The sequence below is a fragment of the Nelusetta ayraudi genome, unplaced genomic scaffold, assembly GCF_046127955.1.
Source record: "Nelusetta ayraudi isolate G7.1 ecotype Tasmania unplaced genomic scaffold, CSIRO-AGI_Nayr_v1 ptg000002l, whole genome shotgun sequence".
NCBI lineage: Eukaryota > Metazoa > Chordata > Actinopteri > Tetraodontiformes > Monacanthidae > Nelusetta > Nelusetta ayraudi.
In genome coordinates, this window is record NW_027466052.1 from 9,090,001 (window position 1) to 9,113,735 (window position 23,735).

A 23,735-nucleotide genomic window follows, 5' to 3' on the forward strand; every position below is an offset into this window, starting at 1 on the left:
AAAATATCAAAACCAAACTCACTTCTGTTCTGTTGTTTCTTGTGCTTGTCATGTGTCTCTTGACCTTTTCAATCAGTGTTCAGGCCCATGCAGCACTCATGACTGTTACACATTCACATCTTGGTTCCTGTAGGTGCTGTCTTACAATCTCTGCACCGTGATGAAGATCCCACTTGATCCTGTCACCCTTGAGCAACACTTCAAAGAAGACTGCCAAGGGCCTCTGTCCAACCAGGGCTACATGCCGTATCTCAACACCTTCATCCTCGACAAGGTGGGGAGTCACAGCTTATTCTTGCAGAGTAGATTGTTTCATATCTCTCAATAACAAGTATTTCACATATACTCTTGGAGCCACCAGGGACAGCGTTGCACTGCCTGGAATGACTGCACCTCTCTTCCCAACGGACACTGATTGGTTTGATATTCTGATCTCAGAGTCTCAGCTCTAAAACCGATTGTCAATAAAGGCCAACAACTGTGACACTTTGTTGGACTCAAAGATGGTGAAAGAGTGGAAATGCATCTCAGGAAGAGGAAGGCAGGATTATCAACAGAGAAGAACCTCAGCTTCTGAGGGAGAGATTCAAACTGTGGGAACTAAAGCCTACAGGCAAAAAAAGTAATTACGTTTATTAGATTGCATCTGAAACAGAGTCTATGAGCATAGCAGTAAAGAGACTTTGGTGAAATCAAACCTCAATTTGATATGAATAAAACCATTTCATTAAAACACCCAGACAGTATTAATATGTAACCCTTTACAGCAAAAACACATCATTTTAATGAAAGCAATACATCAATATGGGCCGAATTACCTGGATTATGTTTCCTTTGTTAAACTGAACAATTCTGAGAGCAAACCTTCTCTAAAATCGATTTTGGCCCTTTTGAACACTTGACATTTGTCCCTTCTTAGTTTTAGGAAGATGTTTGCATCTCCAGCAGGAAGTAAAATGTGCTTACTAACACAATCTGTTCTGTCATGTTCACTGACAGAATGGAAAAAGTAACATTTCTAAAAAAAAAAAAAATCAGGATAGAGCTGCATCATCAATTTATATATCAAGCTCTTTGCCCCGCAGTTGTCAGTCCAGTGAAATGAAACTGTAGGCTCGTCGGAATCCTTACCAACAAGCTCTCATGTCTGTCAGTGAAGCCTTCCAGTTTGCACTTGGAAGTGTTTTTCTCTTTTCGCCTTTCACTTGAAGGCCCTGACTTGAATAAAGATCAGGCGTTCACTTACATCAGGTTCATACCTCACACCCGGCACACTGAAGGATTTTGGAAAGAAAAGAACAAAAAAACAAAAAAGACAAAACAAAAAACCCTGTCCGCCTCCCTCTTGGCATTTGGAAACACACACGCCGCTGACTCACTTCCACTGCGGCTGAATGCAAATGTTCTGGGCCCTCAGGTACAGGAGGAGTTTGATATCCAAGAGTTCAACAAGATGTGCTGGACGCTGTGCTACAAGAAAAACATCTGCTCCAAAAATCTGATCATCTCCGACGATGACGCCTTCAAAGTCTGGTGCATCTTCAACTTCCTGTCGGAGGATCAGTACCCGTTAGTCGTTGTGGCCGAGGAGGTGAGGGACTCTCCCTGAACATTCACGCGACGAGGGTTCGTTTTTTCACCGTCCCCTGCGCTCCTCGTCTCAAGGTTGAATATTTCCTGCGGAGGCTGACGGAGGCCATGGGCAGCGGCTGGAGCGAGGAGAAGTTTGCCAACTACAGGCTGCAGCTGCACACAAAGAGCTGCCTGTCTGCGTGGGACCTGATCGACCTGGTGGGGGCCGGCTTCTGCAAGGGCCTCCACCCTCAGACCGTGTCCATGGGCATCAACGAGGTCTTCCAGGAACTCATCCTGGATGTGGTGAAGCAGGTCAGACAGCCGCTCGGCCTCGTGATTCTCAGGTTATTGGTGCTGGTAGATGGGATGGATGGATGGATGGATGCATCAATCTGTTGCACCTCTTATGTTCATATTCCAGCCCATTTAATCATCTTTTAAAAAGCTATACTGACTTTTACATTGCGAGAGCCTGATCACCAGTGCTCTATTCATCACCTGCGACCTTAGTATTTCACAGTTTACTGCATATGACCTTTTAATCAGTCAGTCAATTCCTTTTTTTTAATGTCTTATTGATTGAAAGTACTGCTTTACAAATTGTAGCTGGTCATAGGCTTTTTGAGTAAAATAAATAAATAAAAAATACCCTCCCACATATACCTCATTTGGTAGATATGGTCAATATTAATATTCAGGCTTTGATTCAATGGCATTGTAATGACTCATATCTGGGATCCCTGATTGCAATGTTGAGCAAATGCAAATCTAGGATACACACATCTGGTGCTTTTACAAATCTATGCACTCAGTGTAGACACAATTGACAGTCTGTCTTGTTTTCTCAGGGCTACATGATGAAAAAGGGACACAAGAGGAAGAACTGGACGGAGCGCTGGTTCGTCCTCCGACCCAACACGCTGTCGTATTACGTGTGTGAAGATCTTGTGGAGAAGAAAGGAGACATCATCCTGAATGAGGACTGCTGTTTAGAGGTTGGTGTGTGTAGTCCTCGTGAGAATTCTGGGGATTTTCTAAATTGACCCTGGGATGCAGTGATAAGCTCCAGCAGGGTGTCGAGTTGTAACAGAGAGTGCCATGATGTCCAAACTGTTCCTCCTGCAGTCTCTGCCGGATAAAGAAGGGAAGAAGTGCCTGTTTGTCATCAAGTGCACCAACAAAACCTTTGAGATCAGCGCGTCCGATAAAAAGAAGAAGCAGGAATGGGTCCAAGGTAACATTGTCCCCTTTCCTCCTCCTCCTCCTCCTCCTCCTCCTCCTCCTCCCACTCCTCCTCCTCCTCCTCACCTCTCTCACCAGTTTTTCACCCGCCTGCTAACAGCGCTGTCCTCTTCTTGTAGCCGTCCAGACCTGCATCCAGCTCGTGAGACTGGGGCTGCTGTCGCCCCACCGCGAGGCCAGGCTGAGGCGCCGAGAGCTGCGGCAGCGCCGGCAGGCCGAGCAGGAGGAGGTGACGCAGAAGATGCAGCAGCTCCAGGTGGCCAACGACCACAAGCAGAGGCAGCTGGAGGACATGAGGAAGGTGCCTAGGCGTCGTTTGTCCTCTCCCCATACCACATTAATTGGACATTGTGCCCTTTTTCTTTATAAAAAAAGAAAAAGAAAAAAAAAGTATTTTCCATCCATCTATTTTCAACACCCGCTTGTTCCTGCACTCAGGGTTGTGAGGGTCTGCAGGAGACTATCCCAGCTGTCGTATGGCAAAGGCAAGGTGACACCCTGGACAAGTCACCAGTTGTCAGCATTGCAGGCCCACATAGAGACAAACAACCATTCGCACTCACACACACACCTACGGTCAATTTAGAGTTTCCAATCCACCTCACATGCATGTTTTTGGACTGTGGGTGGAAGCCGGAGAACCCGGAGAGAACTCACGCAGACACGGGGAGAACATGCAAACTCCACACAGAGAGGCTCCTGCAGGCCCCGAATCTAACCCACAACCTTCTTGCTGTGAGACAACAGTGTTAACACCACCGCGTCACCCATAAATATTTTTTTGTGGCCACAAAATTAGAATAATTATGATTGTTAGTCGACTGCTTTGAAATTCTCTTAAAATTGTATATCTGAAGAGGAGCTTGGTCTTTAAAATGAACACATGAGGTCAACGTGCCTCTTATACTACTATCCTCTGATACTACTTCACACAATATACAAGCTGAGGTTTCATTAAGAAAAATGTCTAAAATACGGAGCAGATGAAGCAGCTTTTTGGAGGACACGGGTCAAGTTGACCAAAAACCCCACAAAGGTTTTTTACTTCCTGACTTTTTTTTTTAAATCATTTTTCGTTAAAGTACAGTCACATGAAGTACAAAGTCAGTATTTGTCAGCTTCCCTGTTTTCTGACACGTTAACATGACACCACCAAGCTGTTAAAAAAAAGAAAAAAGACCAAAAAAAAAGGGTGGTGCAACAGAGTGATGATGGCAAGAAAGGGAAGTGAAAGCTGTCATGCAAACAGTTGGCGTGCCACCAAGGGCCACCTGCACTCAGATCACAGCCTCTCACTGCAGAGCTTCACCAAGGACCTAATGTTAATGTTACTGTTGCCAGTAGCTCTGTTTTTGTCTTCAAAAAAAAAAAAAAAAATGATCTTGCCGTGCCAGGATTCCTTTTCAGGTCACAAGCCGTTAAATAAAAAATAAAATAAAATACTGAGCGACATTGTAGGAAAACAGAAGTTCTATTTTGGATAAACAAATTTAGAATTTAGAATTTAGACCAGCCGCCTGATTTTCATTGACCAAACTTATTTTCACTGTCAGAAATCTAGCACTTCTCTTCCCCATTGTGCGTCACAGAAAATGGAAGAGGCTGCGTTGAGGGCGGCAACGGAGGAGCAGAGGAGGGAGGTCACCCAGACGGACCTGCAGGATCGCTTCAGGCTCGACCTGGAGAGGGAGAAACTGGTAACCAGTCAACATGACACACACTCAGTTTTCAGAAAATGAGAAACGAAAAAATGAAAAAACGACAATTCTTTTTTTTTTTAACAAACCAGTTAAAAATGTTAAAAAGTTAATCTCCAGCAAAAAGTTATTTATTAGTCAATGCCCAAAGGGAAACATGTATGTGTGTGTGTATATATAAAACCGAAGCACCGATGGAACTTGGTTCAGAAAAAGTTACAGACTGGGTTAGGAAGAGCTCACAGTAGAGGCAAAGTAAAGCCACACACACGTCGTCCTGTTACTTGCATGCAACATACTTCTGCATTTCAGCCCTTCACACTTTCATCAACTAAACCATGATATGAGTGGAGCAGCAGCATGTAAAGAGGCTCTGCCCGCTAATTAGCAAGAAAACATATTAATAATAATAATGACGATGATGATGATAAGGGTTGCAATTAGGCACACTGAATAAATACATAGACAGTTTAATGCACATCATTCATCATCAGCACATCATGCTTGACTATAGAGAATGAAGTCAGTGTGTGCATAACTGGGCATCCCCCTGCACGCGTGTGTGTGTGTGTGTGTGTGTGTGTGTGTGTGTGTGTGTGTGTGTGTGTGTTATTGTTCAGGTACGTCAGCAGATGGAGGAGCAGGTGGCCCAGAAGTCCATTGAGCTGGAGCTGTACCTGCAGCGGGTCCAGGAGCTGGAGGACATGTACCACCAGCTGGAGGAGGCCTTGGAGGACGAGAGGCTGGCCAAGCAGGATGAGGAGGCCATGCGCAAGCTGCAAGCCAGGTCTCACACACCCACACAGAGCAGGGGCAAAGAGAAATAGAAACAAAACAGAACATAAAACAACCAACATAGCTTATTGATAAATTGTTGAACTGATAAACTGAACTGAATAAAGACAATATGTGCTTTGAGAATTTAAACTTGGTTTCCTAATCAAATGTCCTTCCATTGTATCAATCCACAAGCAAGGAAGGGACAGCCATTAAAGAGTGAGAGAGTGAAGCTCTTGTGCGAAACAGAGCTGTGATAGACATGTTGATACAGTCAAAACGCAGTGTATTTAGCACCTGACTTGTTGGGTTTTTGTGTTAGTTTCATAAGTGGCTATAAATGAAATAGTCTTTCAATTATTTGGGGATATTGTCGGGAAAATGTGTGGAAATTAATTCATATCTATTCGAGTTAGGATTATGACTAATGAAAAGCCAGGAGCCAGGCCTGCCGTGAAGACATTTCAGACGTTAAAACTGTTTGGTTTTTTTGTGCGTGTGTGTGTTTCCTCCCAGGTTGTTGGATGACGAGGTGGCCAAGAGGTCTGAGCTGGAGCGTCTGCACCAGCAGCAGCAGAAAGTGCTCTCTCAAACTGAGGCCGAGAAGCAGGAGCTGGTGACCGTGCGTGAGGCCAAAGAGAGGGAGCTGTCGACGGCCATGGAACAGCTGGACAGGCTGGAGAAGGAACAGCAGGGGGCGCTGCAGCAGTTTGAGGTCAGGAGACTCTCATTTAGGGGGAATTTATTCAAACTATGGAAATGAATCAGAAATGTGGGTAAATAATTAAAGGAACTGAAGGAGAGAGTTCAGTTTGAATTTGTTTTTTGTGTTTTTTAATCTATCGAATCAAACGCAATCTGGAATCACATCAGCGGCTGCTCCCCCTGCTGGCTGAACTTTAGTGAACGACTCATGACGTGCTGTCTCCAACTCTGAGGGACAGTTATTTTGTCAGTGTGACAGTGTATACAAGTGAGAGACACACAATCGAGATCAAACGAGGACCACCAAAGGTCAAAACTTTGTCTGGCTTTCACACCAGTCAGCTCCAGCGACTGTAGCACCGCTACACCACAACCACAGCCTCACAGTCGGATTTTCATCAACAGTGCGCTGTGAGCTCCCTCTGAAGACCTGAGCTTTCACTTCCTGTTTTTAAACCCCCGACAGGAGGTGTCCAGGAAGCTTCAACGAGCTGCAAACAAGACAAAGACTTGGAAGGACAAGGTTGCCAAACACGAGGGGCTCGTGCGTCTCATCCAGCCAGGTACACAACTGCCGCCTTGTGAACACACAACACCGGTCAATTGTTAAATGACTATTTGACATTTTAAAAATTGGATGTAATACACCTGCACTTTCACATGGACAGATGCTAGGCGTGTGCTATCGACAATGGGGGTGAGCCACTCTTCCACCTGTGTCCTTTAGGTCACAAAGGACCTCAGAGGATCACAAACTGGGGTCCGGCATCGTTTACCAACACTGAGCTGGAACTGAAGAAGAAGCTGTGGCAGGAGAGGAAGAAGCAGGAGGCTCCGGCTCAGTGACGCAGCTGCTGTTGAGCGACCTGAAGAACAAAATTAATGTTTTTTCCTATTTCCTTTCATCCGTTCTATTACTTTGTACTTGAACTAAAAAAAGAAGCTGAGCTTTGTCTCTTTGAATGTCACTTGTTATTTTTATTTTAGGTTTATCCCAACTAACCAGTGTTGTTTTTTTTTGTTGTTGATAGAAACCGGTGGTCGCCACATCCAGGTGCACTTTTGCACTAATTGTTTTCAGTTTTGCATTGTTGGACTCTGCCGTGTGTGCTTTATTTTTGCGTGTGCCTGACCTGAACTTTGTTTCTTGATATTAAAATGTGGTGGATCCTGTGAAAGACGATTTTTAACCAAGTCTATAATAGTAGTGGAGATAAAAGCAGGCTTCAAAAGTACTCCCTCGTGACTTCTCATTCCAAAAGTCTCAAGATATTACAAACCACTACAAACTGTATGCGTTATCTCTCTGACCATACAGATGTTGTCCAAGCAAATCTATATTTTTGTTACCCGTAAAGAGAGAAGCGTCCAGCAGGTGTCACCGTTCCAACACTCTTTTCTGGCTGATCCGGAGACTCGTTATCTTTTTTGCAGAAGTAAAAACAAATATTTTTTTTTTGTGTCTCTGTATTATGTCCTCATCAGTCGCATTGCGGAATGTCTATCTTTTAAAACCGGCTGCAAAAAATTAAATACTCTATTATTTAGTTTTTTTTTTATCATTTCAGCACAACAGCTGCTTGGAATTGAATAGTCAACCTCAAATGCACGTTGGCCTCCATTAAGCAGGGGTCACACATCAGCCGCACGCACCTCATTGACATCGAAATGCGGCTTTTGGCGTGCGCACAGAACACAATGTCCTAGTGACTTGCTGCAAAGAATTTGGGTTCGACGCCCATTTTACCCTCCTAATTGTCCTAATAGTTTTCAACTCTGACACGACTCCGGTGTTTGTGTTAAGTTGTGTCAGTCACCACGGCGGATGAGTCAAAATGGGATGAGCACGACGTGCGAGCGAGGAGGGCGCGTTTTTTTTACCGTGCCAACAGAGGCAACAAAAGGGCCATTGTTCTCACACACACACACACACACACACACACACACACACATACACACACACACACACACACACACCTCATGTTCCAGTCATCTCAGAGACAACATCACTGGAACGCTGTGACAGGTTGGAACACAGTCTTGCCTGGTTGTCGACACACAAAAGACACTTTATTCAACTTCATTTTCCAACTCTAACCACCCCCCCCCTCCCCCCAATAAGCCAAAAATAATAATAATAAAAAAAAAAAGATACAAAAAAAACAGGGTGACTTGGTTGGAGCGAGGAGGCAGTTCACCATCAGTTCACAATGGTCCGAGCAGCGGAAGATTAGATGAGGGATCGGTGAAACGCTGCTGTGACAGTCGGACTGAGCGATAAAATCGGATATCGAGAGTTCGAGACCGCGAACACCCCTGAGCCGATTCAGTTGGATTCAGAGCGAGTGAACCGACCTCGGCGGCTTGTCCTTACAAGGACTCCTCTCTGCTCTGATAGTCATCGGCGGCTCAAATGGGGCACGACGGCACCTCATTAAGAATAAAATAAAAAGCAGAAATATCCAAGGAGATAAGATGAGACCGGCCCCGGCAGCCACGTGCTGCTAGCTAGAATGCCTTACCTGTCATCTGCGGGGGCTTTAGCCTAAATATCACAGTGATTTATAGATGTGCCTCACAGTTACCGTGCTCAGTCAACCTGTTCTGCAGTAGTGTAGAAAAACCTTCACGTCTTCTCCACTGACTTGTTGGCTCATTTTTGGACTAAGGGGCAAGCAGCGAACATTACCATTTGAGGTCAACAAGAGCATCCCTTCCACCCTCAAACACGATTATTTACACTTTAAACCTTTTCGCGATCATTTCTGAGTTCTTGAGTTAAAAAATGCAGTTCGACTTCTTTTCTCGGTTCTACAAACTAATGCATTTTTTTTTCTATTCTATTCTTTTATCAGAGCTAGAGGTGAAACATGTTAAAACATCTAAGATGTAAAATTTGGTTTCGCAAATTTTCTTATTATTTGTTTGTAGCCTGTTGGTAAAATGATAAAAAAAAAAAAAAAAAAAGCCAACCTTTACTTCTACGACTTGCGATGGAACACACAGTTCTGGAAGCCAGCCCTTTGTGACACCAAGCAGATGCAGCAGCAAAGCATCGGTTTTAGTAAGAAGCTAACACTGGAAGTGTTTATGTGTAAGTGCCGCAAAACAAAAGGCTAATAAATATGTAATTTTCTGAGAGGCCGTTGGAAAACCTCCCACTTCGGACAACGAGGTACCTATGAGAGGAAGTTGGGATTGAAGCCTGGTCCCAACACACTTACTTCTCCCTAAACCATGATGGTGCAATCATACTGTGAGCCCGAGCTGCTCAGAACACGAGAGGAAGTCTAAACAAATTCACAGTGAGCATCTGATGCTCCAGTTTTAAGTGTGTCTACACTGAACACATGTCCCCCCCCCCCAAAAGAAAAAAAAAAAGCCTGACAGACAAACTCACCCACTCACTTTTCCAGGTAATGACCCGGGCTTGTTCTCATTAGCTGGTGCGTGTGTGTGTGTGTGTGTGTGCGAAAGAGTGGGAGTGAGGGGGGGTAACAACAAGTCCAGTAAAGGGTGGTGCCTGTGCTAGATGGAACCAATTATTCTGGTTCCGATCCAAAACACGCTCATATCCAAACTGATTAGAAACAGCAACATATTTTGGATTGTCCGCTGGTGAAAAAACTCTTTGGCAGATGCTGGATGTGTGGGCTACATGTCTTCCCACAGTGACCTCGCAGCCCTGAGCGTTTCGCACGAACAACTGAATGGACCGTTGACTTTGGCTATTTTTTTTCTTTTTGCCGAGACATTCTGGGTCACTCAAGTGAAAAACATGAGGGCTTGAGACAGATAAGGTCACAGGGGGCCAAAATAAACAAGAGACCGTCCCACTTCACCGACACCGAGAAGAGTTTGTCTGCCTGAGTTGCGGATAAGATCATCTGGCACCCGCAGTGGACCGTCCACCAACTGGATTCCTGCTGTGCTGCGGGGCAGGTGACATCACCCTGGGTGAGACTGGGACGTGCAGGCATGCGACATCGCTGCCGCTTGCCGTAGGCACGTGCCTTCCAGAGAGGCTTTAAGGCACCCACGATGTAATAAAGCACACACAAACAGCCTGCGTTCACGAACATGAGCGCTACGTGGAAAGAAGTGGGATTGGAAATCAGTATTAAGCCTCTTGAGAAATCATGGGGCCCAAGACGAGGTCAGTTTGATGATTTTCCGAGGTGCTTTCTGTGAAGACAGCTCTGAAGGCACTGGCATCAATGACTTCCGAGGCTGTTTTTGATTTGTCTCCATAGTAGTGAGTGTGAGAAGGGCAGCGCACTTCCAGGGAAACAACGGCGGGAGAACGCGCTGTTGCGCTCAAGCCTGTTATTCTGGAGGGGATCGTGGATGATTCTTATTAGCGTCATACCTCTCGGGAGAACCTGCAGGTGCCACTTTATACCCGACTCCAGATCCATTTGTAACAAGGATCTTTTATATAATAAAAACTTGACAAAAACAACTCCAATCGCTGCGATGTCATAGGAACGCAGCTGTGTTGGAGGAATATGGCCGACTGCCATGTCCATCTCTCCCGGTGGAGGAAGTGATTCCGATCATGCCATTCCAGGAGATCCTCAAGAAGGAAAAAAAATAAAAACCCTCTGTGCCTGGTCCCAGTGCTCTTGGGTAGGTTCCTTCAAGGGGCTAAATATGGATGGGACGGCCAGATGTTGCCTGCTGCAGCCCTGCACCTGCCGCCAGTAAAAGGCCCGCCGGGAGATTCATTCTGAGGGACAAACACAGGCCTTCTGCTGACCCCGAGCCTCCTTCCAGGAGAAGAAGCCTCCCAACAGACGACGGGGGTCCCGCTTCAGAGCCGCCAACTGGTCTGTCAGAGCCCTGAGCCGGGCTGGGCCGGGCCGGGTCGGGTCGGGTCGGGTCTGGCCTGCTGGCTCTTATATGTGCCGCTGGCAGATGTGGAGAAAAACTCATCATGCTTTTCTCCAGGTGGTAACATAAAAACACAAAACTGCTTGATTTGCAGCAGTGTCAATGTGAGATAATGTCAGGGCAAAAAAATTGAAATAATAATAAAAAAGAATTTGCAAGTGAGTCGTCAACGTGGCAACGCGGCTGATAGGTTTTCATTGACCGTGAACTTTGTCTCCCAAACCGTCTGCAGAGTTTGTGACTCACAAAAAAATGGGTTGTTCTCTTTCCACACTTTTTTTTTTTGTTCTTCCTCTTAAGTTGAGATACACACAAGTACTCCCAGAATTCCGAGGAAGAAAAAAATAACCGTAAACCATGTTGTCTTTTTTTTTTTTGATCATTTTTTGTTTTTGGGAAATTTCTGTGCTTTCCTGTCAACAAATCGAGGTTAATATCGACTCAAACGAACACACTGTTTCAAGTATATTTTGGTTTATTTTCCGAGAAAACGACGAAAAGGAATTAGTGTCACCACAAAACATGGTAAAAGGATACATTAACACAAGAGTCCTCCGGCATGTTTGAAATAGTTTCATTTTCATTTTTAAAACTTCTTTCTCATTTTCTTGAATGAAACTCAGATTGTAAAAACATGACAGATGAGGCGAGGATCTCCGACAAACACACTCACATTTAAACCCGAATCCATAAAAAGCCCTTAAAAGACGCAGAGCTGGTCTGGACGAGTGAAACCACGATAGGAAGAGCCTTCTCTTTAATTTTCAGAACAGTGTTTCATCACAAAGGTGGTGGTGGGGGTGGAGGTGGGGGAGGGGGTCGGGGAGGGGACGGGGAGGAACAGGCCACTCAGGTTTTTGCACCACAAAAAGGACAAATTAAAAAAAGAAAAGAAAGAAAAAGCAAAGATTTATAGCTCACATTAGAGTCACGGTTAAGAAAAGTATACATATGTCCATAATACATATAAAATTAAATGTTGCACATTTATCTACAAAAAAAAAAAAAAAAAAAAAGAACATGACGCCACCACACTTGCACAGTTTAATAAAAAAAAAAAATAATTTACAAGAGACGACGTGTTATCCGGAAGTCAATAAACATTCAACAAAAAAAAACCAAAACAAAACAAAAAAAACAGAAAAAAAAAAATCACATATTTAAATAGAAAACAGGTCAGGTAACTCACTGGAACTCACTGTGCAAATTCTTCTCATCTAAACTGTCTTGAGGAAACGTACATTGTTGTGTAATGCCTTTTGCCTCGTTGTCTGCATCTATCAGGAAAATCCGTATTCCGCAAGGAGTGCATACTTAAAACAGGAAGTGCAAACAAATTGCTTTTTTCTTTCTTTCTTCACGTTGTGCATCGACATCTCTGAGTTTTTGGCGGTTCTTAACGTTTCTTCAAGCAGCAATAACCTTTTTTTCTGGTAGTAAAATATCTGATAGAAATGTATTTATTTATAGGTTATTTTCCTTTTTTTATTTTTTTTTATTTTTATTTAAATCCTTTTAAAGACTAAAATTGAACCCACAGTTTAAATGGCCAGTGATATTGCTTTGATCCACTCGCAGCTTAAGCAGGATAACATTTCCTCTGTAGTGCAGCCCCATAAAACATCAGTTTATCTTGAGCCCGGCGGCTCCGCAGGCCCGGCGGCTCGGCGGGGAGCCGACAGCAGAGATCAGCGTGTCCGACTCGGGCCGGAGCCGAGCAACTGCAGGGTAACAGGCAGAGAGGTGGCGTGGAGCGTTTTCACTTTCCACTATCAGGCACTTGGTTTGACTGTCTGTGGTCCCCGAAACTCTTAAGACAATTGTAGAAGCCAGGTAGAATTTCTCTCTCTCTCTCTTTTCCTTTTAAAAACCCTTTTTTTTTTGTTTTAATTTAACCGTTTTTTTTGTTTCCTTTTTCTTAAAACTGTATTTGGCGTCTCTGCCCTCACCGACACGACTGCGCCGCTGATCGTCTCTCCACGTCCTCTCTCTGTCTCTCGGCTCGAGCGGCTCAGGCGTCAGAGATGCAGCTCTGGATCTTGTCCATCCACACCTGCGCGCTGGACGCGTCCGAGGCGCAGAAGTTGTAGACTCGCTTGCTGGTCTTCAGCTGGGGACGGGAGCGGGACAGTGGGGGATTACATAGGGGACAGACGGGATGGAATGACATGTGTTAAAATCTGTTATCCCCGGTTCACACCGGAAGTGTCAATAGCAGCAGGTGGAATTAATCAGGCAGGAAGTCAATGGTTGGAAAACAGGGTTCCGGTTGAGTTTCACAATAATCATAACCGATACGACCCGACTGACCCCCGACCGATGCACTCACATCGAAAAAAGCCTTTTCGTTGATGTGTTTGGGAGCTCCGATGGTCGGGGCGGCGATCACCACCGACTCCACCTCCGCCAGGTCGATGTGTCCCCTGCAGTTGGTGTCCTCGCCCGTGTCGTAGTACCTCAGCTGTGGGCGACCGACGGGGACGTTAGAGGCCGACGGGCACAGTTCAGTCTTGGCTGAACATGACGGTGGAGGCTCACCTGGTGTTTGGTGATGTCCAATACAAACCAGCGAGGTTTCCAACCCTTCAGCAGCGCCCCGCGTTTGTACAGGATCCCCTCGTAGGACCTACAAAATAAAAGCATTAGGGAACAGGGTTGGGTCAAATTAAATAGCAGCCCAAAAGAACAGAACTCATTTTTGACTTTTCATTCTAGCAGTTACGTGAGCATTTTGTTTTTTTGTTTTTTTTTATATTTTATGTTAACATGACCAAGAACAATGCTAAATAAATGCACAAACAAGTTAACATTTCAAATGTATGTCGTATCCGGTGAATGGGATGAAAACACAGGCAGAACAGTGGGCGCACTATGTTTCTGAGAACTTGTACGGAGTGCTTCTGACACGTGTCATCTGCTCCAACTTTACATGTCAGATGTTATTAGGGATGTAAAATGTGATAAACACAGAGAAGAATGAGAATGTTCAGATATCTGGGCCAAGAGACTGTACTCTGACCCCAGAGCTGGAATGACGGCCCCCTTTTTTTAATCTGCCGCTGTGCACCAATCAAACGCAATATTCACCAACGTCTGCCCAAAGCCATAAATATAAGCGGTGATTGATAGATAGCCTCCAGATATGGTGCAATAGCTTTGGTCTGGAGTTCAATAGCGACACAGCTTGCTGTGGATGGTATGGTTTCAATTATGGATGCTGCTTGTAACTCGCCGCTACCCTAAAACCACTGCTGCCTCCGAGTCTGTCGCCGCTCAAAGCGGTCCAAAGTTCTCACGTCTTTAAATAATTCCTGAGCTGCGAGCTCAGAAATTGTCCGCGCACTTTTAGAATGTCTCGAGTGGTCCGAGTCCAAAGCAGGTGTTTGCGCCATTTTGTGGAATTCGGCCCCCTCGAGGGCATTCCTGGGACATCCGGCTCACAAAAATAGGATGGCCAACCGGAAAACCTAAAGCCTCTGGCTGCAGCCGCTGCCAGCGGGGAGGCACAAGCAGGCCCGACTTGAGCGAGAACACCAAATCCTCGCGCAACATGCCGCAGCTCTGAGTCACCGCGCCGACCAGCTCGCACAGTCTGCGGGGAAGTGAGGGGAGGGGGGGTTCCTTCAGTCCTGTTGACGACCCACCTGTTCTCCTCACTCTTGGGGGTGAACTGGTTGTAGAGCGTGGCGGCGCGGCGGTTGATCCCGTTGGACGTGGCGGCGCTGTGGTCGTCGCCCAGCCCGCCGCCGTCCGGCAGGTGCAGCATGGACCTCCGCTGGAAGGCCTGCAGGCCCGACGTGGCGATGAGGCCCGAGACCGACACCGCCTGCTTGTGGAGCTGCCAACGACAAACGCGCGAAGAGTGAACACGGGTTGGGGTGGGTGGGCAGGAGGGATTCTCAACTTTCAACTTGGCTCAGCCGATCGGAAACGGGGCCGACTGGGCGCCGACTCACGTTCCCCTCCTGAGCCAGGTCCTCCTGGATGCTGATGCGGACCCTCTCCAGAGTCGTCTGCCACTTGTCCGGCGCCTGGTTCAGCTCGCCCTCCAGCCTCTCGATGTCCTGCAGGAGGTGAAGGGAGTCGGGGGAGCACACGCACGTTCAGGGCTCCATGCAAAACTGCTGCACTTCTGTTAAATGTTTTATTTTATTTTTTTTACATTTTTGTCATGCACCTCGCCATGCGATGACCCGCTCTGTATAAACTACACGTATATATGTATATGATAAGTATATAATATGTATTGCAGTTGTGCATAATGACAGTGTGTGACATGCAGCTGTGCAATGGCCAGTTTGGACAAACTAAAAGAGAGAGAGAGATCATCATCTAAACGTGCGTGTGTTTCTTCAGGGTGATGGAAGACACGAAGAGTCGAAGAGTTGAGGCCTCACCGCCAGCAGCTTGGTGATGGCGTCGGGCTGGGCGCGGCTCACGCTGCTGTAGCACGGCCACACGATGCGCCGCCTGCTGCTGGAGATGGTGACCACCTCCTCCGCGCTGTCCGCCCGCGACGCCATCATCCTCCAGTCGTAGCACGGCCCCGTGGACAGAGTCTCGTCCGTGAAGAAGTCCCACTTGCTGAGGCAGGGGACGCCCACGGCGGGCTTCAGGATGACCTGCGAGGGACGGCCGAATCGGACTTGATGTTCTGGTTCTAAGAGTCAAACATTCATCCATCTTCAATACCCGCTTCCTCCTGAACTCAGGGTTGTCTCAAGTCTCTTATATTAGAGAAGAGTAAAAACACCCTCAACATTTCTCCTCTGACTTTAAGTTGACTTGTATGGTTTGTTTAAAAGTAGATTGTTTTAGGTATATTATGACCATATATTATCATATTATGACCATCATCCTGCCACTACACCGTTATAATGATATTAACTACCTGTGTAAAAATGATTCAATTAATTGCGACTAATTTAATTTAATCGATTACATTCTTAATCGACAATTAATTGTTAACATCCCTAATTCACACTCTCTCACACACACACACACACACACACACACACACACACACACACACACACACACACACACACACACACACACACACACACACACACACACACACACACACACACCTATGGGCGATTCAGAGTTCCCAATCTGACTCACATGCTTGCTTTTGGACTGTGGGAGGAACCCGGAGAACCCGGACATAACCCATGGCATGCACACAAAGGGAGAACATCCAAACTCCACACAGAAAGGCCTCAGGCCTGGAATCGAACCCAAAACCTTCTTGCTGTGAGGCGGCAGCCTTCTTTTGAACTGCCGTCTGTCAGTATTATTATTATTATTGTATATTTTATTCTTCTTGATTTAATTAGAATTTGCAAAGGAATTTGCAGAAGCTGCTCCCTTGCAGATACAGAGAAGCGGTTTAACAGCATTGAACCACTGCTGGATGACAAAAGGTTCACTTACAGTGCAGTTAAGTAACGCTATCGCGGACTGAACGGCGGCCAGCAGAAATGTTTCACATTAAAAATAGAGGCAGATGAAAGAGGAGGAGGAGGAGGAGGAGGAGACCCCTCCTCCCAGCGCGGGTGGGACGCCGGCTGTGGAGCGCTCACCTCGTTCTCCGAGGGGCTGTACAGATAGTTGAAGAAGATGGGGCTCCGCCGGTGCATCCTGTTGACGCACTCCCAGATGCAGATGCCTCTGCGGGCCTGCTTATCGCCTTTGTCCTCAAACAACAAGCCTGCGGGGGGAAGACAGAGGAGAGAAGCTGTCGGAGCCGGTGGGAGCTGCCGATGGCGGCGCGGCGGGGCTCATCTGTTCAAACAGCGGGAGGGGACTCGACAAAGAGGTCTCTGTCACACAGGATATTGCATCGATAACATCACCGCCACAGCCGCCGCCGCCGCTGCATTTGTCAAAGGAGAGCAGAAATTCCTAAAGCTGATGACTCGCCGAGGACACTGACCGTGTTCCAAGCGCTCATAGTCCGAGTCCAGCAGGAAGTTCTTGAAGCGGTTGGAGATGTGATGATAGGCCAGGAACTTCAGATAGTACTGATTGAACTCAAACTCCAGAGGGTGTTGCTGCACGATCTGCGGAGGAGACACGGGGAGATGGACGGAGACGGTTAGGAGGTGTCGGGGGGGGTGTCAGGAGTTGGCGCGGCAGCTGCCTCGCCTTCCTCCTCGCGTGACCGACGCTGCCGGGATGCACCACTAAGAAACAGGAAAGGCCCTCTGGTGTACTTCTGGTGGGCGGGGGGCAAAGGTCGCCGATATCATCACTGCCAGACACGGCCGGCGGCGCAGGGCCGCAGCGCCATTGTTCCCGTGCAGCGGCAGCGTGCGACGGCCAGTGGCAGCGTGTTGAGTGTCTGAGGCCACCTGGGTCTGCTGGCAAAAACAACAGCTGTTTGGGAGATGAGGCACTTCTATTTTCAGCTCAGGGCCGCATCTCTCTCTCTCTCTCTGTCTCTCTCTCTGTCTCCCTCTCTCTGTCTCCCTCTCTCTCTCTCCCTCTCTCTACCCCCCCCTCTCTCCCTCTCTCTACCCCCCCCCCCCCCGTTTATAGATCCCCAGACCCTGAGACCCCCGCCAAAGCGTCTTCGCTGCCAAGCCCAAGACAAATGCAGAAACTATGTGTTGATGTAAGTGTATGGGAGTGGATCTGCCTGAACCCAGGAGACCCCCACAGCTCGCTCTCCCTCCCTCCCTCCATCCAGTTAACCTTTCATTCATGGCTGCTCCGGCCTCCCACCTGCCTTGAAATATAAATAAATAAATCAAAAATCAAAAATCAAAGCCTAAAACCCCCAAACTGCGTGATTTTCCACTCGCAGCTCTGCACCGCGCTGGAGCCCGGGTTGCAGTAACACACTGGCGGCTGATCGTCGGGTTCAGGGACCATCTGGGCAGCAGCCTCTCTGACTCCGACACTCGGTGGTGCAATACGCTGATGAAATTACACATCCACTCCATCCGCGAAGTGTGAAAGCGATCCAAATGTGCGAGACAGTGACAGCTGAATTTTATTTCTTTTTTTTTTTTTTTAATGCCTCGCTTCGGGTCCCTCGCAACACAGGAATGCGGTGAGCTCACGGCTACGGCACGAATGGTGTAGAAGCTGGGGGGTGTTGGTGGGGGGGTCGGGGTGGTGTATGGTAGGTTGGGTGGGCGGGGGGGCGGGCTCTGGACGGTACCAGAGATCAGAGAAACCACTGAGCAGAACCCACTGCCGTCACTCGGGAGTCTGTGAGTTGCCAGTTTGGTCGTTAACTCATCCGCGAGCCGCTTCCACGCACGGACTTGGAAGCAGGCAGGGAGCAGCGCGAGTCCACGTGCCGTGCACGAGGATAAGCCTCCTCAGCTCAGCAGGAGCCCCCCCCACCCTCACGCACTGTTGTCAAGAACATGTCCATGGTTGATTTGTGACGGGTTGCATGTGTGAACATGAGCGTATTATTTGTTTTTTAAATCAGCTGGACTTTGTCCTGCTCGTGATCCTGGGTTGTTGCATCCTGCTCCCTCCAGTCAAGCGCAGGTCGGAATGGCCCCGGAGTGACTGAGGTATTTTGGGAATAGGGGACGGACGATGCGCTTTCTCAACTCTAAACGTGTCAAAGCTCGGCGGAATATTTCATCACTTTGTCCAGATGGCTCGTCCTCGTGTCCACGCGCAAAGTGAAAATGCAATGATGGGAAATAAATGTAATGAAATGTTTTCGCCCTGTCTGGAAATATCTCCTGACCTGGTGCACGCAGTCCAGGAACTGCAGGAAGATGGGCGTGAAGCCGCTGCCCTGGCTGCTGGGGCTCAGGTTGCTGCGCTGGCTGAACTTGTGGCCGAAGGACAGCCACTCTTTCTCCAGCAGCACCTGGAAACCCTCCAGAGTCCGGTAGAAAGGATCGCTGAGCAGCTGCACCAAGGACACCACCTGCAGACATGCAAGAGAGAACCGGAGGGAGAGCAGCGAAGCAGTGAGTTACAAGACCTGGAATGTCTGACTGCGCAGCGCTGAGGTGACCTGGTTCATAGTGACACACATTAGCGTCAGGAAACATTTGCCTGGCTTTTACCAATATAAAAATCAGAACACAAGCCAAAGTTTTGCACACTGGACGTTTAAAGTTTTGCATGTGCTTGAAAGAAATGAGATCAAGATGTTTCAGTTCATCCATCTGTCCATCCGTCCATTCATCCATCCATCCATCCATCCATTTGTATTAAAAAACCTGCTGACATCTATTCAGCTGACAATCTGCTGCTAATTACATTTAACCGGCAGCGTCCTCGCCGTCTCTGCACAAAATGCCACTCGTGAACCACTCGTCCACATATGCGCACACTTGGCTCGCCGCCCTGCCCTCCCGAGGCTCCTCCAAATAATCAGGCACCATACGTGCAGAACGTGGAGCAGCACCATCGGTTCGCGGGCGATGGGGCTAAAAAAAATCCTTTGAACCAAACCGAGGACTTAGGAGTGGATTATAGGAGGAAGCGCTGAGCTGAGAGGGAGCGAGGCAGAGGGCGGGGCTAAGATGGTGGCGCTTCCTGTCTGCTGGGTGTCTGCTGGACGGAGGGGCCTGAGAGCCAGGACATATGGACGCCATTTGACTGGGCGGGCCGAGCGGGACCTGCCGTGATAGAGCCGGTAGCCTGTGGAGAAGTAGCTGCTCCGGGGCCAAACACGTGCCTGGCATGAGGGCGCTGACAGCGCTAAGGTCCCCACCACTCCCCCAACAAACACTATAAACAGATTTGTAGGACGCACGCCCGCCACACAAACGTGCGCTTCAGACAGTCGAAGATGGAAAACGTGAGCTGGAAGGGAGGAGTGAACGTGATAAAATGCTGAGTATTTTAGGGCAGCGAACGCCTCCCGACAATCACCAGGATCCAGAGCGACTCGCTGTTTACACGCCGCTACATCATATCTGTTGACGCTGGCGATTAAAATCACGGCTGAACAGCCTGATTGTTTTGGTTTGTCTTATTAGAGTGATTGGTGGATAAACAGGAAGCAGGTGAGCCAGCTGAGGCCCATTCACAGAGTTTTTTCTGTATTTAATCGCAGCGACTCAAACAGGCAGCGTTGACTTGGACAGCGTCTGTGGCTGTGATTAATTGATGTGTTTAAAACACGTATTTCCTGTTTTTTTGTTTTTTTTTATAAAGTGGGGACTAGAATTACAGGACCACTTAAGACCCCCAGCTGGGCTTGTACCAAGAAAGTTGTGTTTACATACACTGTAACACCCCCTTAGTAATTTTTACAGGCTTTTACATTCAGTGTTTACTCTGACAGTCACCTTTTCCATCCCATTGCACGCTGGTGTTCTGATAAGCTGCCATGTATTCACTCACTCACAGGTTTTCGTTTTTTTTTTTAACCTCATAAGTTTGTGATGAAACCCACTGCATCAGGCCGACGCTCTCTGTACGTCCCTTCGGCCTACCCCCAATTTACATGCAAACTGCTCCTTACCCTCTCACATCAAATGCGTTCCCTGTGGGATGCATTTGATGCGCAGCCGAACTGAACAGTGTTGAAGCAAATCTGTCACGTTGACGTTTCACAGTAAAATACAGCACATAGAAAAACAAAACACAGAAACATTGTATATTATGATGAAAATCAACCGGATCCACCGCGTTTAGTCAATCATTGACTTCCTGCCTGAACGATTCTACCTGATGCGCTTGTCTTGACGTGGTGTCTATGTGTGAAACTGTGAAAAAATAAACGGCTGCAATCTTTATCAGACCGTCATGGTTTTGCGCTTCTGAAACGCACCTGCGCCACGTCTGGTGTGAACTTGCACAATGATTTTAATGGCCACAGACGCTTGAATGTAAAACTGTAAATTGGGGGTGAGACTTTTTTTTCGCCTTCACTGTCGCAGTCTGTGTCTGCGCAGGGGCTCACCTGCGTGGTGATGTCCCAGCCGTCCTCCAGGCTGAGCATCACGGACGAGCCGCTGTCCAGAAGCTCCACCAGAATCAGCGCCAGCTGCAGGATCTTGTGGAGCTGTGGGAAAACCGGCACACGTGAACACAGCGAATCCCCTCTGCACATGCATCTCCATATTTGGTCTACTGGTAAATCACTGAGCTGTTGCATATGAAGGGTTTCCCACAGGCCGCTGTGAAGCAGCGCGGGACGTGGCCAGTTTAAGTGCAAAAGGCTGCCAGGGAGAGGAACAGCTGACTGCCGGCTCATTCTCACACCCGCCAAGTCTCCGCTCTGTGTCTGTGTGCGCTTCCAGTCACCTGCAGCATCCACTCAGAGTCCTCCAAGGCTTTGAGGAAGGAGTCCTCCGAGTCGGACGAGGAGGCGCTGGGAGCGCAGGCCCTCAGCAGCTTCTTGAAGGAGGATTTCACCTGTCGCGTGTCGGTAAAGTCCACCGGCACCAGCTCACAGTTGAGGCAGGAGTCCACTCTCAGACCCTGCGTGAAGAGTGAGAGAACACTGAACATCACTTTAACTGGCTTAAAATTAGTTTCCAGTTGATGCAATGACAAAGAATATTAACTTCAAATGTGAGCTTCTTAAAAAAAAACGACATAAATTGTACAAACAAAATGGCTCAGGTTTGCCCGCTGCTGTGTGATTAAGGAAGGATAAGGAAGAAACTGCATCATCTTGCTTTGGCTGAAAGTGAACCTACTGATTGTCTTATCAAAACTGCACTTAACAGAAGCAATTGTTTGTTTTATGGAGGTTTATCTGAGGTAAGTTCTTGTGTCCGACTCGGCATCGTTGAGTGGCCGAATCTATGAGCCCAACTGCACCTCACCTCAAGGAGGTGGTCAAGGCTATTTACCTTTAATTCACAGTAATTGCAAGATGCAGCATGTTATGAAACACACACAAAAAACTCCTTTTTGTATTTATTTAAAAAAAAAGAAGTGATTCTATAAGCCATAAAGTTTGAGTATGTTTGGCTTTTTTAAGATTACAGTTAAAAATGTTGCAACATTTTTTTTTCTTCTTTCAATTATCCTGCTGTTGGCACAAGCATCATGCGCATCGTCAGAAAACAAGTCCGGCACAACGTGTCTGCGGCGAGAGCAGCGTTCACGCCTTCCTCACCCTTAAATGGGACTTTTCTCCAAAGACGTAGAGGGCAGCCTGCTGCTTCAGGAGCTGAGCCTGCAGGCTGTTGCTACCTGCAGGGGGCGCCAGATCCTTCCCTGCGAGTCTGGCGCCCACTTCACCTGTCGCGGGGTGATGGCCGAGCCTGCTGCTGGAGCGCAGGCTAGCCCACATGCCTGCAAACACACAAGCGAGGGCCAAAGTTACACACATATACACACACACACTGGCCTAACGCCACCGAGGTACACAAACTGTCAAACAAACTAAACAGCTGAATGACACAGACCACAAAGCATGCAGACTAGGTTACATGCAAGGCAGTGCAGCAGCGATTATGTAAAGATCTTTGTTCTCGAAGACGTCCAGAACGGCCTAATCCTCTGCCTGTCACAGTGAGTTAAGATATTAGAAGCAGAAGATGTCGGAATTTCTCAGCGAGTCAACAAGATTTGGAAGCCTTTTCTCTGGACGCCAGCCTGCAACACCTTCCAGACCGTGACCCACGCAGTCGGGAAGAACATCATCCTTGTCAGTGATCCCGTTAAGCCTGTTTTCGGTCTTGCCTCGGACCATCGACGACCTACAACCAGGCCGGTTATACAACACTTCAAAACAATCCAATACCTTTGACTGAATCAAACGATAAAACAGATGCATGTTTTAAAAATCAAAAGCAGAGATTAAGTCGACAGTTTGGCGTCTGCTAACTCTGTGCCTCTTGATTACTCGCCGTCACGACGCAACAACAATCGGGAACTTTTTTCAAATGTCTCTCCAACACGAATTCGGCTCGCCACGAGCCGCTTGCCAATTGCACTCACTGCCGCAATTGCGTTCTCATTCTGCGCGGGCCAGTGACTCGGCTGCCATGACAAACTGCTTCCTCTCCCGTCAGCCCGTAGCCGACCACAGGTCAGGCCCGTTGATCCTGCCTTCGCGCCGGTAGAAGCCCACATTAAAGCAGCAGCCACCCGGCTCTGTGAGTGAAACCACAGGCCCTCCAGCCAAAAGCCGCAGGTCATGTTAGTAAAGGCGTCTGGCGGAGGTGAAATGCAACGCATGACCTGGTTAATGAGCAGGTGAGAGCGAAGAGGAAGAGGAGGGGCGAGGAAGAGGAGGAGGCGCGGCTGGAAGAAGGTGGAGGCAGGCGGACGGTACCTTGCTGATGGACTCTCTCCTTACCGCCAGGTTTTTGGTTTGAGTGAGTGAATAGTTTATCTCTGTACTCAAGGACTGGTTGGTCCAGAGGGCAGAGGATGAGGAGGGGGACGGGGGGGAGGGCGGAGGGGAAAAAGGGGGAGGGGGGAGAAGAATTGTCAGGCGCAAAGTAACATCAGCAGCCAACCCTGCTCACCGACTCCAAGACACAGGGGCGGAACGATGCACACAAGGAGACTCAGGGTCAAAGTCTCAGACCAGTGTTCCACCAGTGCTTTTCACTTGTCGCGGCATGCATGGGTGTGCATGTTTGGGAGTGGTTATGATTGATGGGTTGAAAAAAAAAAAAAAAAAAAGAGCCAGATTTACAAAAGTGCTGTGAGAAATGTTGCTCCAGACGCGGGTGGCGTCCGTGTCGGACAGGTGCACCTGACGGGTTCATTCTCCACTTTGGTTCAATACAATTCCTGCATGTTTGTAAGTCACGCTGGTTATTACGATAAAATAAAAAAAAAACTGTCTGATGGCATTTTTACATGGCACTTTGAATGTTTAAAATGGAAGAAAATAACATTTTAAATGATGAAATGGTAATTGAAACTGTTTCTATCGAATGA

The 23,735-nt window shown here is 47.7% G+C and overlaps 2 protein-coding genes across 3 annotated transcripts in view; one reads left to right on the forward strand and one right to left on the reverse strand.

Moving 5' to 3' along the window:
• swap70a (switching B cell complex subunit SWAP70a) overlaps positions 1-7,174 on the forward strand; it is an 8,046-nt gene extending 872 nt beyond the window's left edge. Inside the window, exons 2-12 of the mRNA XM_076022345.1 lie at positions 134-274; positions 1,418-1,591; positions 1,666-1,887; positions 2,424-2,570; positions 2,701-2,809; positions 2,937-3,118; positions 4,407-4,514; positions 5,135-5,301; positions 5,808-6,006; positions 6,463-6,559; positions 6,724-7,174. Of these exons, the coding sequence (XP_075878460.1) occupies positions 134-274; positions 1,418-1,591; positions 1,666-1,887; positions 2,424-2,570; positions 2,701-2,809; positions 2,937-3,118; positions 4,407-4,514; positions 5,135-5,301; positions 5,808-6,006; positions 6,463-6,559; positions 6,724-6,842 (1,665 nt within the window). The 3' untranslated portion in view covers positions 6,843-7,174. The remainder of the gene's footprint in view (positions 1-133; positions 275-1,417; positions 1,592-1,665; positions 1,888-2,423; positions 2,571-2,700; positions 2,810-2,936; positions 3,119-4,406; positions 4,515-5,134; positions 5,302-5,807; positions 6,007-6,462; positions 6,560-6,723) is intronic.
• A 4,172-nt stretch (positions 7,175-11,346) lies between these two features.
• Positions 11,347-23,735, reverse strand: part of sbf2 (SET binding factor 2) — an 83,395-nt gene continuing 71,006 nt past the window's right edge. The window contains exons 30-42 of one of the 2 annotated variants that reach the window (XM_076022369.1): positions 23,119-23,193; positions 21,955-22,133; positions 21,132-21,308; positions 20,788-20,889; positions 18,610-18,795; positions 16,828-16,954; positions 16,475-16,602; positions 15,287-15,511; positions 14,846-14,953; positions 14,534-14,727; positions 13,428-13,515; positions 13,219-13,350; positions 11,347-12,999 (exon numbers count right to left, since the gene is read on the reverse strand). In XM_076022369.1, coding sequence (XP_075878484.1) covers positions 12,901-12,999; positions 13,219-13,350; positions 13,428-13,515; positions 14,534-14,727; positions 14,846-14,953; positions 15,287-15,511; positions 16,475-16,602; positions 16,828-16,954; positions 18,610-18,795; positions 20,788-20,889; positions 21,132-21,308; positions 21,955-22,133; positions 23,119-23,193 — 1,820 coding nt within the window. In that variant the 3' untranslated portion in view covers positions 11,347-12,900. The remainder of the gene's footprint in view (positions 13,000-13,218; positions 13,351-13,427; positions 13,516-14,533; positions 14,728-14,845; positions 14,954-15,286; positions 15,512-16,474; positions 16,603-16,827; positions 16,955-18,609; positions 18,796-20,787; positions 20,890-21,131; positions 21,309-21,954; positions 22,134-23,118; positions 23,194-23,735) is intronic. The other variant, XM_076022378.1, reaches the window with a different exon arrangement.